Below are 15,687 nucleotides of genomic sequence, written 5' to 3'. Positions count from 1 at the left end.
CTTGCTCTAATGGAAAACTGACTATAACAATCTCCAATCTGCTGGATGACGCACACATAAAACCAAGACGAGGAGAATATTTGTTAGATGTGGCACTTATTACCAAAATCTGCATTGTTTATTCAGCAGTATTTTAGCCTTAAACGTGTATCCAGTGACCCAGAAGGCCAGAGCAGGACAGGTATGCCTAGGGATGATCTTAGCTGTGCAGCTCAAACAAGACAGAGGCAGCTGCGTAGGCTGAAGTCCACTGTAATTTCGGGTAATTTGTCCCTGATGAAGCACCGTAGCCAGTCGAGAAGAGAAAACACTTCAGGAGTGTTGCGTGCAGCCAATCGTCAGTACAAACCCAACAAGACTACATCTAGGCTGTGAGTGGGAGGGAGGAGTGGACTTGGGAAGCAAAACATGGCGAAATAACAAGTTTGGCGGCTATACCGCAGTTAGAAACTGCACCGATTCTAGCAGTGGCGGACTATGACTGCAAGTTCATAAAATCTGGACGCCGGAGATCGACGGCAGCGCTCAACTTTGAAGCGTCGAGTGCTCAGGCTTACAAGTATTACGGTGGCTGCCGATAACACAGTGCCTGCTCGTCTGCCCGTGTTTTCCCCCGGAAGGTTGGCAGTGCTAGGCGCGACTGTCAACACAGAAAATGGATGAAGAAGGAAAGGGAAAGTTTATTCTGGAAAAGACAATTTAGCTCGCTAGCCTAGCTGCGTTAGCCAGCCGGCCAGTTAAACGTTAGATTAACCGCACACACCTGACTCGCTATTCGGATTATTTGTGCGCTCTGGACGAAACCCGGGGTGCGAATTTAACTCGCGTTAACAAGTTTGACAACTGCAGCCGCAGGGAATCGCATTTGAAACGAGGCCCTTTTTTCCATTTTTTCCTCCCCACGCTCCTAATCTGTGACAAAATCCCGGGAGGTTTAAGGCCAGCAGTGAGAGCCTGACGGTCGGTTCTGGTGCGGTGCGGACGGACCCGGGGACGCCATCACATCAGACGTTGCGTTCTTAGTAAAACAATCACTGCGCTGCTAAACCGTAAATAATAATAAAAAAAATAGCATACTTTATCAGTGTAAGTAGGAATGTTTCAGTAGCACACAACACCTGTCTGGTAGTTGTTTTTCTTCTTCTTCTCCCCCCTCGGTGACACGCATCGGTGTATCATATGTGAGATTAGCTGGGATGTTGGAGAGCAGGGGAGAAGCGGCGTCTTGTCAAAATGAACGCAGCATGGTGTTCATCAACAGCGGAGGTGCTCTGCATTTGAAACCTGCCAGTTGTTAGATCGATATCAAATGGGCGGCTAACAGCAACGTTGACAGCCTGTCTAAAAAAAATCCTACTTTTTAAGTTGCATGCGATTTGATTAGCTGCCGCAGGCGGCATTAATGTAAAACAAGTGCGAATAACATTTACAGCTTTCGGTCAGAGTTGACGTGAGCTAGCCAGCTGGGTGCGTCTGTCCGCTCTCTGCGATGCATTTGCTAATCTAAGTGCTACAGCTCCTGCGTGTTGGACCGCCACTTTGCTGTATTTCCCCTGGGTTTAGGCCGTTATAACCTCGCGTGATCGGCCGCTTAAATCCCCCTTAAGCACTTCTTGTCAAATTAGTGGCTAACTTATTAGCCAGCGTGATAAGTTTCGCCAGCTATGTCTGAAAACGCCCCCACAAGAAGCCTGGATGACATAGACCTCGCAGCTCTGAGGGTGAGTATTGTTATTACCAGATAAGTGAATTGTAAAATGATGGCAGACGGACTCATTAGATATTATGTCATATGCCAGTTCGCCTCAGACACAAGCACGACCATTGAACACCCACGCGAAAAAGTTAAGGTGGGATAAACATCAATCGGCCTGCGTTATAGCAGTACAGTCTGTACACAAATCCTCCAAGTATATGTTGGGATTTCTCCCTTAAAGGACCACCTTACCCTGCCCTGACAATGTTAATTTGTTGGTTTGGGAGGAAAATAAGCACCAGTATCTATAAACACTGGGCCACTGTGTGATTACATCATGTAATGGGAAGGCTGGTTTATTTAAAGAACATTTTGTCTTCTGGTGGTATTTTTTTTATGGAGGTTTATGACTCCATAAGAAAAAGGCACATCTGTGTCGTTCTGATAACATTCTAATATTGTAATATTGTTGATATAATGTAACATATCAGACTGTTCGTGAAGAAATTAGACCTGGTGTTTGTTCCTTTTGTATTTTAACTGGTGTCCCATTAAAGTCCCCAGTTTGAAAATCCTAACTTCTGCAACATTAGAAACTCTTCGAGAGTCAAGAAATCTGTCACATCCCTTTTAACATTTTGATAATGTTTGACTGACTGTTGAATCCCCATCTACAGTTAAAGTGATCAAAAGGCTACCCAATAACTCCAATTCAAACTATGTTTAAAGTAATACCATCATTTTCTTGACAAAGTAAGATTCATAGTTTCATAGGATTCCCTCTGAAAAAGATGAAGAATTTCTAGTATTTCAGTGTAGCTCTCACATGGTATTGGGGCTAAACAGATCAGGATATTTTACCCAAATACTGATTGTTTGGGCAGGTTTGTCCTGTTTCCCTGACCTTCTTCTGAGGTTTCACCTGGAAATTTCACCTAAGCCTTCACTAACAACACAGGCAGATGTGACCTAGTTTCTAAAAATTGTAGTAATTATTTAATCTTGCACTTCATTTAGTAATAATTTATTGTGTATTTAAATGGTGGATCTAGTAATTTAAGTAGCAGTTTGCTTATAAGAACAGTTGGGTAGGTGCAAAAAATGACCCAGGATTTGTTGCCCACCACAGCTGAGATGTGGAAATAAATAGTAGTTTGTTTGTGATTCTATCTATGGCTGGGTATTCCACTGAAGAAAACTGACCGTGTGATGGCTGTGGCTCAGGTGATAGAGCAGGTTGTCCATTAAATGCAGGGTTGGTTGTTTGATCCCGTGCTACGTTTCCTTGGGCAATACACTGACCCCAAATTGTTACATGACAGCTCTGCTACTATTGATTAATGAGTGAAACAGAACCAGTAAAGATGCGTCTTAGAGAATTTATACTTAATGCTGCACTAGATAATAGTGATTAAGCAGGTCAATGACTAGTCATTTATTTTGCTAAGGTTAAGTTACTGGTGTGTTTAAACAGGGAAAATAATATTAATTTACCTAATTGTTTTTCACATCTTAGAAGTTTCACCACCAAAATCTACATGATAAGCCACCAGAATAAATAAGTGTCGAATTGTTTTTGTAGTTTTCTCAAATGACAGTTTAAAATTTTATTGTAAACAGATATTTTGTTTACTGTCACTGTAACTCACCATCACTCATATATTTAAATTTATCCAAAAGGGACATTGCACTATTGTAAACATGAGCGTGAGAGCCATTTAATGTAAATATGCCAGATTTAGCTGTATAAGCTAATTTTCCTCTGCAATCCATGGCAGGTTGATAGCACTGATCAACATTAACAGAGCCATGTAACATACTGAACAGACATTAAGTACCACTTATTGTATAAAACTCACAACAAAAAACAAAAGTAGATGCATACAATCACAAAAACATAGACGTATGCGTCAGATTATGACAGCATGTTTATTTATTCTTGAGCTTTAACAGTCGTGTTTTCCTCCCCAATAAAGGTTTTTCAGGGTATGTTTAATTCAATATTTTTGCGTCAGTTTTTTACTGGCTAGCATTCTCCTTGTTACCTGCCTCGCATTACAGCATATCTCTGGTTTTACCATCACTCCTTGAAAAACGTGATAACTGTTGGCAGGACAGTGAACTGCGTCATCCACATCTGCACAAACAAAAGGGGACCTCACTCTTAGATTAAAAAAAAAAGCGTTTGAAATTATTAAATGGGCTTTAAAAAAAAATCAGTGGCTCAATCACAGCATTTTTCCAGAAATTTGCTACACAGTACAGAAGAGGCCCAGCATTACATAACAACAGTTCACTGCAAACAGGCATCAACAAATTATTTATGCAGAAACACTTACATTGCCAATGGACTGGTTCTTATGTAGGGCTTTTCTACTCTGCCTGAGCACTCAAAGCAATTTATACCGCTTGCCAACATTCACACAAATTCATACAAACACTTTATTCTATGTTTTTTAAGTGTTTTCTATCCAACACTCACACTCTGCTGGATGCATTGGAGCGGAACTTGGGGTTAGCATCTTGGCTAAGGCACGATTTGGCATGCGGACTGGAGCAGCCAAGAATCAAACCACCAACCTTCCTCTTAGTAGATGACCTGCTCAGCCTCCTGAGCAGCAGCCACTAGCCAATATGTAGAAATTGCAAATGAAATTGAGGTATTTTGTTACATTGCTACAGTCAAAAAGTCAATCACCTTAGCCACCAACAACAATGACAATAATAAAGTTTATTTGTATAGGATTTATCGAACCCAATGTTACAGTGTGCTTCCCAAAAATGAAGAATAGACTTTAGAACAATAACAATACAACAATAGACTAAATTAAAATAAGCCATGCAATACTCAATTGTCAGTTAGGTGAAAATGCAAAGGAGGAAAATAGCTGTAATATTAATGAAAGCTCTGGAATGCTTGATTTGCACTTTCTGAAAAGGTTAAAACAAATCTATAGCCATTTCCTGTAATTTTTGTTATTCTTATTTTACACACATTTGATGTGTTATTAAATTGTAATAACACAATAAAATTGTTCCCTGATTCTAATCGCTGAAGGCACGCGATGAGTTTTGATTTTGATGATTGCTGCAGGTCTGTAACCACATCTTTTTCTTTTCTTAAAAGACATCCCCTCTTAGCGGTGTTGACATTGCAGGAAATGGGTTTTCCTTCCTCTTTAACCATCACCACTATATTTTACAGTGCATACTGTTAAACCTAGCTTACCATCTTGACTATTTGGCTCAATTATGTGCGTTAGTCACTGAGGTTCCCCTCCTTGTACATGGGTACAGCCACATGGTTACAACCTCCCCCTTCTAGCCTAGTTTTACTGACACCTTGCTTGTTTGGCGTTCACTGCTGACACTTTAATTGACTTTTTGCTGGTGGTGCTACTCTTTGAACATCACTGTATCCTTCCCCTTCCATCATATCTTTCCTCTCATCCCACTCTGTGCTTACGTGGGCGAAGATGCCGTCTCTGCCTCGCCACCCACTCTATCGTTACATTGTTGCCTCCCCTCCTGTTTTGCGTTACCATTTCCCCACTTTTCTGTCCTCTATACTTAACATGTTTATCTCATCATATAACCATGTGTATTGAATCTTTGGTCACTTCCCCGATATACTGCCAAGTTTTCCCAATCATGCTGTTCTTTATCGTAATTCCTTGTCCTAAAGGAAAATCTTCTCCTCCCTGTTGAAGGCGTAAAAACCCCATCATTGGAAATGGATGAAAGCAGGATAGGTCATGGTGTACAATCTAAACCCAAAGCAGCAGTCTCACCACCCACACATCTTCTTAAAGCCATATTGAAATTGCATGAAAGTGGAACTGCTTGTCATTTCCCTTGTCTCTTGGGGGGGAGGGGGTTGCATAATTGAGTCAAAGCAACCTACTCATTATTAGTGTCAGTGAAATATGTGTTCGTGGTACTGAAACACAGAATGAACAGATGAAGAAAAAAGGCAAAAGTTTTATGTCAGTATTGTCAGAATCTGTCTTTGTATATCTAATCTAGTATCAATATTTAGTGTCTCTGAGTGTCTGCTTCCTCCGTGTAAAGTTTTGTGGGTGGCAGAGAACACTGAGTTTAGATCATTTGTATGGAAATATGTAATTGTGATATTGTCTCCGGTGTACACAGTAGAAGCCACTGGGATTGCTGTTATTTGTTTTTGTCTGTGGTCTCTGTTCTGCACAAGCCCATGTGCTTTATGTGGTTTTATGACACTGTTCTTAAGGGGTATAGATCTGTAGCTACGCTTACATCTAATGATAGTACACAACTTCTGAAATTGCAGTCATAAAAAAAAACTACACAGATCTTTCTTTGTCTTCAGCGGGGCCTCAGCATTGTTTTGTTTTCAGTCTCGTGCTAATTTAGCCTTTGTGCTAATATAACCGCTGGTTGATTGCAGCTGTTTCAAGAACAGGTGAGGTTTAGCAAGGTGCTAGTATTTAAGGGTTAGTCTTTACCCAAGAAATATGAGCGCAGCAACATGAAATACAACCTGCACTTGGGGTCAGCATTGAAGTGTAAATGTGGAGGATTCAAAGAAGAACAAAGCAAGTATCACCCACTTAAAAACAAAAATAAATGTGGTGAGCTTTGAGTGCAGTCATTTTAATTTTGCCTTTTCCCAAATGTTGAAAAAGAAAAGTGAATTAGGTTTGTTTTTGTTGAAATGCTTTGTTTGTCTTTAGTATGTCAAGCTGATGTGGATTAAATGATGTATCTTAATTGCTCTGCCTGTCTACTGTAAGTCATTTTAAACTGCTGCTCTCTTTACTAGGATCCAGCAGGAATCTTCGAGCTGGTCGAGGTCGTTGGCAATGGCACATATGGACAGGTGTACAAGGTGAGCCATGATGCCCTTGTGACATATGAGTAATGCACGAATTCTAATGGAGAATAAAAAATTCAGTGCCTGAATTATCACTTGTGCATTGAGTGAGCATTTTGGATTGTTGCTGCACAGCCTCCTTCAGTGTCTGTTCTTTAAACGTTCTGTACATTAACTTCTTAGATTAAAGCAGATTTAGTCCACTGTCATGTCAGTGAAAATTTCAGCTATCAGGCTGTTAAATTTCAAGTGGCAGTGACGGGAAGATAAGGCACTCTAGTAAAAGGAAATGTAAATTAAGAACAGGAAAATGATGTGAAGAAGCAATTAGCCACACTTAATGGACCAAATTCAAAGAGTTCCAGAGAGATAGAATCTAAGATTCACTTTAAATATTACTGATTAGTGTTAGAATGATTCAACTTGCTTTTTGTTCAGGGACGTCACGTGAAGACGGGCCAGCTGGCTGCCATCAAGGTGATGGATGTTACAGAGGAGGAAGAAGAGGAGATCAAAGCTGAAATAAACATGCTGAAAAAATACAGCCACCACCGCAACATAGCCACATACTACGGTGCCTTTGTCAAGAAGAGTCCGCCGGGACACGACGACCAGCTTTGGGTCTGTCTGCCACTGTGTCTGGGCTGATGGTTTAATGGTTGCAAGCCTCATTAATTGTTCTAAGTGAGATGTGTTTGTTTCCTCATAGCTGGTGATGGAGTTTTGTGGGGCGGGGTCAGTGACCGACCTGGTGAAAAACACTAAGGGCAGCTCTCTAAAGGAGGACTGGATTGCTTACATCTGCAGAGAGATCCTAAGGGTGAGAAATCAAGAAGCCATGTTTAGCCACAATGCCAAAGGGTTGACAGACCACATTCCTCCACATACTAGTGAAGTTTTGTCATGTGCACAGTTGTCACTTTGTAGTGTCAAAGTCTGTCCAGAGACAGATGGACCAATAAACACTTGGGAAAGTCACCTATGCGCTGGTTCCTACAGAAGTACATTCCTCCCTGACCAGATTTTTTTGTCAAGATAAGGCACACACGTAGGCAAAGTCAAGGTGAAAACAAAGCCAGCTGTGGTAGCAGGGCAGGTGAATGCTACTAATTACAGCTTTTATACAGTACGCAGGGTTGTACTACACCATTTCACAACCTCAAATCCAACTGTTAAGCCTCATGTGTGACTGTAATTTTGCACATTTGTGATGCTATCATGTTTTTAAGAGCAGCCCAAAGATGTGTGGATAACGCAGAAAGCCGATTAAACTGCTCAACGCTGCTATTGTGTTAGTGCTTGTCAGAGCAGGTATCTACAAGGCCACATTTTGCCAGGCTGAGACACACACACACACACACACACACACACACACACACACACACACACACACACACACACACACACACACACACACACACACACACACTTGCTGTTTTGCCACTAACGTGTGTGCAGCAGAGCTTGTTACATACTGATCTTTTTTTTTTGTCTTGTTTTTATATGAACAGGGTCTGTCTCACCTCCATGCCCATAAAGTTATCCACAGAGACATCAAGGGCCAGAACGTTCTGCTAACAGAGAATGCAGAGGTCAAACTGGGTATGTTAGTTTTGATAGTGTGCATTACTAAAGCAGACCCAGTCTCGGACCCTTTTCTGTCTCTTATTTCTCGTTTCTTTATGTCACTTTCAGTCGATTTTGGGGTCAGCGCCCAGTTGGACAGGACAGTTGGGCGAAGAAATACCTTTATTGGCACACCGTACTGGATGGCACCTGAGGTCATTGCCTGCGATGAGAATCCTGACTCCACCTATGACTACAGGGTAACACCAGCCACAGTTTTGTTTATGTGCAGTATGTTGTATGAACAAAGTGCAAGGCTGACCCTGGGCCCCTGTGTATTTTGCAGAGTGATATTTGGTCCTTGGGAATCACAGCTATTGAGATGGCCGAAGGAGCTCCTCGTAAGTGTCTTTGTAACCTTTGCACACTTTTTTGAACCAGTTTTTGCTAAATAGTGCATATTAACATAGCAACAGATAACTCATAATTTCAAAGCCCTTTCTGCAAGACGTCATGAATGAGCCTGTCTTGCATATGCAGCCCTGTTGTCTGTATCTTCAGATGGACGGCTGACTCACTGTAATCAAGGTAGTGAAATGGTGAGCTGCCAGTTGGCTTGTGGAGGCTGCTTGTACAGATCTCTCCGGTCTGCTTAGCAGGGAGGTTTGTCTGCATGGAAATTTGGTGTTAAATGCAAAGAAGCAAAGAAAAAATCTCACTGAAGAGTAGCAGCTAAAAAGTTTGGTAAAGAAGGTGTCGAACAGTAGCTCAACACGAGTAGCTTGTAGTGCCTAGTGCGCTCCTACATTTGATAAGTGGGTGGTTGTTTTTAAACTGATATATGTGCAGAGTTTTAGAGTAGAAGACTCGAGTCATTCACTGGCTGGTGTGGTTTTGTGACACCATTCAGTATGAAGTCTACAGAAAACTGGTGTGTAAACTTGAACCCTTTAGTGAAACGTTGACATCACGAGTGCAGTAGTTCCTTCTTTGAGATGAACAAAATTTCTGTTTTCAGAGTAGAGCCACTGCTGTCCCTTTAGACCATTCTGAAAGTTCAGAAAGCTCCTGCAGATCATGATGTTGCTGCTGTGAATGACACGCGGCACACAGACCAACTGTCAAGATAGTGTTGTACCGTGATAAATTATGCAGCATGTACTGACTGTATCAGGGTGATAACTGAAGTTTGGTTGCCACTAATAAAGCGATCAGCTAGCCTCTATTTTTAAAAATGGTTGCTTTTGATAGTAATGCTGAAACCATTTGTCAGTTGATTTTTATTTATATTATAAAGTATAGTTTGTATAGTTGGCGTATATTGTCAAAATACTAGAATTTCAAACTCGGTACTGATACCCAGAAAAATGCATACAGATAGAAGAAGCATTTCTTTTAATGGAGGTTAAAACAATGCAAATGATAAGATCAATAACACTGATTAAGTTGTCTGCTATAGTGTAAAAAAAAATAAATACAGGAACAACATAACTGTGCGTGTGTGTTGTATATCAAATAGAGATTAAGTAGGTTAACAATTATAACTGTTTAAAACTTCAGTGTTGTTGAAACGGGACCTTTCCCGACCGCTCGATATTCCTCCTGAAATGTTGTTTGGTGCTGTGAGCGTCAGCTACTTTAGCTGTTAGTGAGAGGAGGGGCTGTGTGCCTGCCTGTCTGCAGCAGTGCTGTGTGAAGTTTTGTGTCGACTGGAGGAGGCAACGATGGCACTATTTATAGCAATACAAATGAGTATGTAATAGTAATTTTGAGTATTGATTAGTATAATTGGTGTCAATTTAATATATATGTTTTTTTTTAAATATAATATTGCCAATCCTAAATGCAAGACAGGTTTTATGAATCTGTTAACAGCTGCTTAAAAGTGTAATAAAAGCATAATAACTATGCTAAAGCCCACACTGGCCTTGGCTCTCTTTGTTATATTCTATAACAACATGATGGGCATTATAGTCAGTTATTAGTTCTGAATGTTGAATTTGCTCTTTATTACCGTAATCAATATTCTTCCAAGTAAACATTATTCTTAATTAGGTTAAATAGTCACAGTAGTAGTTAAATATCTGCACTTGGTATTTTTATTTCTGTACTGATCACATGACCTAAATTTACTGGGAATTCATCCATCATCAGCAGGGTTGGCGAGGATTCTGTATGATATTTGTCACAGTTTCACTGGGATAGCTTTATTGTGCCGGTTCTAGTAATGTGCTCACGATCCTTGCAGGGTGAATCAAAGCATTGGTTGCACAGTATGCTCACTCCTTGCTCATCTTTAGCTTTTTTTTTTTTTTTACCTCCTAAAGGTAATTGTTTGAGTGTTGAGCTTTTGGACTGTCTGTAGTAAAACACTGAAAGGGACAGCGGCAGGTAACCGTTTGCACAAAATAATTTCTACTCCCGGGAATTTTTAGAAAAGTGCCAACATCGTGTCAGTGGGTGAGCCATTTCTTTAGTGCATGTTATATGGAGCATGTTCTCACTGTGATTCCTGTGGTTCGTGCATACTTTAAAATGCTGAAATGAAAATTTCCTCTTTCCTGCCTCAGTCACGTTGGATATGTCCTAAAGACTGTGTTACAAAAGCCTATTTACTGTGAAAGTCTAAAGCTAACCAGTCAGGTTTAGCTACCTACCTACGCTGGGAACACAATGACTCACAGTCCTTCTTCTTACATTCAGTGTAACAATAAGCCTGAGGCACTGGGAACGATTGGATAACAGCAGCTGTAACCATGTTTGAGGATGCAGAAAACATGTATAATGGTGGCATGTGTTATTCACAAACTGCCACATGTGGAAGTGGATGATACTCTAACATTACCCTCATTCTGATGTGCTCTTTGTTTTGTAAATCGACTCACAGCATGGACGGAAAGATTTAACCCCAGTAATCTCCTTTATTTCTTTAGCCTTGTGTGACATGCACCCAATGAGAGCCCTCTTCCTGATCCCCAGGAACCCCCCTCCAAAACTTAAATCGAAGAAGTGGTGAGTTATCAGCCTTACCAGTGCCTTATATCAAAGTGTTTGAAAAGCCTTTTTTTTTCTTAGCGTGTGTTGGATTGTGCATTCAGTAAACAATGTTCTAGCATATTTCCCTCTGTGTAATAAACTGGTAACATACTGCCTCACTGCAGGCTTTGTAATTGTTATCACTTTGCATTAAATTGAAATAATAATTCAATAACTTATGAACTACAGTCAGCAAATAAGCGTAGTCTATTGTGATGGCAAAGAAGTAGGTCAGTGCAGGAGGGCACGGTTTACATCTGATGTAGTAGTGTAGTCACTTGGCGTATCAGGTTACTGCTGTATGTGAATGGAAACGTGTGGATGGTACAAGAAATTGAAGGACGGTGTCTAGTTTCCAAAATCTTGTGCATCAAGATAAATTGGGTGCATTTGCAATAGCTGAATCTCCCTCACATTTCAAAGCATTAAAGGTCGCGCACTTGTTCTCCTTATGAGCCAGATTTGATTGCTTGCAAGCATTTAAACTAATTTGTCATGTTTTCTCCTACCCGCTACTTTTCCTGCTAGTCGTTAATGGACCCACTTAGTAGTGGATCTACTTTTGCTCACGCAGGATTAAAAATGCAATGTTTCTTCCACAGTTTTTATAATTGTCATGGAAAAAAAAAAGCTGCTGCCAATGTTCTACCAATACATGAGTGTTTAAAAAAAAAAAGAAAAAAAAAGTAGGGGACGGAGCCAGGTGCATGATCAGTTGAATACAATGGACATTAATGACCTGATGCACATACCAGTAATTACACAGTTACTATACTGTGCTGCATTGCATTATTCAACAGTGATCATGTGGTTTATGGTCCTATTTTAATGAAACAAACAATTGTTAATCACATTGTTTGTTTATGTCCTTTTTTTCTTTTTCTTTTTTTAACTGGTTAATCACAGCGACTAGCCCCCCCATCAGTGAAAGTAATTTTTGAAAAGGCAATAGTCACACAATGGTGCTAGCATTAACCGCAAAACTTAACAACTTAGTTCACATTTGACTAACAGAGGAACATTTCTAAAAAGGTCTTTTATTTCTCAAATACTGATAAAGATTATTCCTACCCCGCTATATGTGAAAAGATCCTCTTCAATGTCTCATTGTTGTTGAATCTGTATTCTGTGCAGTACTTGTCCAACTATCAGCTTGCCTCCTGCTCAAGTTTTCTTATCTTCTAACCTTCCTCATCCTGCCAGGTCCAAGAAATTTATTGACTTTATAGAGAGCTGCCTTGTAAAGACATATCCCAGCCGGCCATCCACGGAGCAGCTGCTCAAGCATTCCTTCATCAGGGATCAGCCCACTGAACGCCAGGTCCGAATTCAACTCAAAGACCATATTGACCGTACACGCAAAAAAAGAGGAGAGAAGGGTAAGCAAGTGTAGCACCAGCTTTGTAGAGTGTTCACAGACAGTCAGCAAAAAAATTCACATTAGAGTGACTTGAATTTATTTTTCCTTACAGAAGAAACAGAGTACGAGTACAGTGGTAGTGATGAAGAGGAGGACAATCGTGGAGATGACAGAGAGTCAAGGTAATTTTAGCATTTCTGTCAAAGGACACTTATTGACTTGTTTGAGTTTCTCTTTTCACTCATATCTTGATTTTTGGTCTTCAGTTCAATCCTCAATGTGCCGGGTGAGTCCACCTTGCGGCGGGACTTCCAGCGTCTGCAGCAGGAGAACAAAGAGCGCTCAGAGGCTCACAAGAGGCAGCAGGCCCAACTGGCAGCTCAGCGCCGGGACCCCGAGGAGCACAAGAGGCAACTGTTGCATGACCGACAGAAACGCATCGAAGAACAGAAGGAACAGCGTCGCAGACTTGAAGAGGTAAAATTCAACCTTTTGAAAGGAAGACTCTAACATTAAGAGATATACAGTGGGGCAAAAAAGTATTTAGTCAGCCACCGATTGTGCAAGTTCCCCCACTTAAAATGATGACAGAGGTCAGTAATTTGCACCAGAGGTACACTTCAACTGTGAGAGACAGAATGTGAAAAAAAAATCCATGAATTCACATGGTAGGATTTGTAAAGAATTTATTCGTAAATTAGGGTGGAAAATAAGTATTTGGTCACCTCAAACAAGGAAAATCTCTGGCTCTCACAGACCTGTAACGTCTTCTGTAAGAAGCTTTTCTGTCCCCCACTCGTTACCTGTATGAATGGCACCTGTTTGAACTCATCATCTGTATAAAAGACACCTGTCCACAGCCTCAAACAGTCAGACTCCAAACTCCGCCATGGCCAAGACCAAAGAGCTTTCGAAGGACACCAGGAAAAGTATTGTAGACCTGCACCAGACTGGGAAGAGTGAATCTACAATAGGCAAGCAGCTTGGTGTGAAAAAAATCAACTGTGGGAGCAATCATCAGAAAATGGAAGACATACAAGACCACTGATAATCTCCCTCGATCTGGGGCTCCACGCAAGATCTCATCCCGTGGGGTCAAAATGATCATGAGAACGGTGAGCAAAGATCCCAGAACCACACGGGGGGACCTGGTGAATGACCTGCAGAGAGCTGGGACCAAAGTAACAAAGGTCACCATCAGTAACACACTACAACGGCAGGGAATCAAATCCCGCAGTGCCAGACGTGTTCCGCTGCTGAAGCCAGTGCATGTCCAGGCCCGTCTGAAGTTTGCCAGAGAGCACATGGATGATACAGCAGAGGATTGGGAGAATGTCATGTGGTCAGATGAAACCAAAGTAGAACTTTTTGGTATAAACTCAACTCGTCGTGTTTGGAGGAAGAAGAATACTGAGTTGCATCCCAAGAACACCATACCTACTGTGAAGCATGGGGGTGGAAACATCATGCTATGGGGCTGTTTTTCTGCCAAGGGGACAGGACGACTGATCCGTGTTAAGGACAGAACGAATGGGGCCATGTATCGTGAGATTTTGAGCCAAAACCTCCTTCCATCAGTGAGAACTTTGAAGATGAAACGAGGCTGGGTCTTCCAACATGACAATGATCCAAAACACACCGCCCGGGCAACAAAGGAGTGGCTCCGTAAGAAGCATTTGAAAGTCCTGGAGTGGCCTAGCCAGTCTCCAGACCTCAACCCCATAGAAAATCTGTGGCGGGAGTTGAAAGTCCGTGTTGCTCGGCAACAGCCCCAAAACATCACTGCTCTCGAGAAGATCTGCATGGAGGAATGGGCCAAAATACCAGCTACTGTGTGTGCAAACCTGGTAAAGACCTATAGTAAACGTTTGACCTCTGTTATTGCCAACAAAGGTTATGTTACAAAGTATTGAGTTGTATTTTTGTTATTGACCAAATACTTATTTTCCACCCTGATTTACCAATAAATTCTTTACAAATCCTACCATGTGGATTCATGGATTTTTTTTTCACATTCTGTCTCTCACAGTTGAAGTGTACCTCTGGTGCAAATTACTGACCTCTGTCATCATTTTAGGTGGTGGAACTTGCACAATCGGTGGCTGACTAAATACTTTTTTGCCCCACTGTATGCTCATTCGTTTCGTTGGTGGGAATTGGAATGATACCCATCTCATCTCTGTGCTAATCTGGGTGTCAAAACAGGAAGGTTGGCATAACTTAGCATATGGACAGAAAGCCTGACCTCTCTAAAAAAACAAAAAGATCTGTACACAGTGAAACATTTGCTCTTGTTCCTCCGTGTGACTGTAGAGGGTTAGTTACAGCTCAGACCTGCCCCTAAAATAAGCTGAGACTTTATTTGTTCCAGAAGTTGGGAAATTATTGTGTCATAGCTGCCAAATCATTAAGAATAATTAAATATAACCTATAACAAAACTTGAAGAAAAAAATACAAACACGATCAAATGAAATACCCCAATGAAGTCAAAGAAACTGCTTGGTGTCACTTCTACACTTTAGGTTTTGTATAGATTAGAAAAAGGAGATGCTACAGCACATTCAGAATCCCTGGTAGGTGTGTTTTTGAGCATTTGCCAGTCATTATGCTAATCTGGTTAATTAGTAGCTTAAGCTTCATGCTTATCCCACAAACATGAGTCTTACAGCAAAAGAGCAGGTGGGCATTTTCGCCCAGCTGTCACTGGGGGCTGCTGGATCTGGGTTCACTGTTTTACTACGACTAAAACTAGTCGGAATAACAGGAATTCCTGCATAGCACAGCTTGATTAATGTTTATCTTTTCGTATCTTATTTATTCGTGCACGCCACTCTTTTAGGAAGACGGCCTTCTAAAGCGAAACAATCTAAAGCGAATAAAGCAGTAATTTTAAAATAGTCATGATGTAAAATATTTACTGCAGCTTGTCGTGGGAATTGAGACAAGAATCATTTCCTGTGATTGAGAATTGAACTTTGAAATGGATTCCACCTTAAATAAGAACGAGGAAAGACTGATAAGGAGGCCCGTGTTTTTTACAAGTGCTCGTTCTTTTCTGAGATATTAATATTGTGTTTACTCCACATTTGCACAACCGCTTTGCTGCTTATCATCAGATTTGAGTTGTTAGTTTTGATTAATTATGGTGATAATATTTATGAAATGCAAACACATGT

At 41.0% G+C, this 15,687-nt stretch overlaps 1 protein-coding gene across 2 annotated transcripts in view; it reads left to right on the top strand.

Moving 5' to 3' along the window:
• Positions 1 to 242: 242 nt before the first annotated feature.
• Positions 243 to 15,687, top strand: part of mink1 (misshapen-like kinase 1) — a 33,856-nt gene continuing 18,411 nt past the window's right edge. For both annotated transcript variants that reach the window (XM_082549339.1, XM_082549338.1), the window contains exons 1-11: positions 243 to 1,721; positions 6,498 to 6,563; positions 6,987 to 7,169; positions 7,258 to 7,368; positions 8,060 to 8,150; positions 8,244 to 8,374; positions 8,461 to 8,515; positions 11,048 to 11,126; positions 12,354 to 12,529; positions 12,623 to 12,692; positions 12,777 to 12,987. In XM_082549339.1, coding sequence (XP_082405465.1) covers positions 1,665 to 1,721; positions 6,498 to 6,563; positions 6,987 to 7,169; positions 7,258 to 7,368; positions 8,060 to 8,150; positions 8,244 to 8,374; positions 8,461 to 8,515; positions 11,048 to 11,126; positions 12,354 to 12,529; positions 12,623 to 12,692; positions 12,777 to 12,987 — 1,230 coding nt within the window. In that variant the 5' untranslated portion in view covers positions 243 to 1,664. The remainder of the gene's footprint in view (positions 1,722 to 6,497; positions 6,564 to 6,986; positions 7,170 to 7,257; positions 7,369 to 8,059; positions 8,151 to 8,243; positions 8,375 to 8,460; positions 8,516 to 11,047; positions 11,127 to 12,353; positions 12,530 to 12,622; positions 12,693 to 12,776; positions 12,988 to 15,687) is intronic.

Source organism: Aulonocara stuartgranti (assembly GCF_965226115.1).
Source record: "Aulonocara stuartgranti genome assembly, chromosome: 10".
Taxonomy (NCBI): Eukaryota; Metazoa; Chordata; class Actinopteri; order Cichliformes; family Cichlidae; genus Aulonocara; species Aulonocara stuartgranti.
Note: the sequence above shows the minus strand (reverse complement) of the source record. Positions and strands in the feature narration are given on the sequence as shown.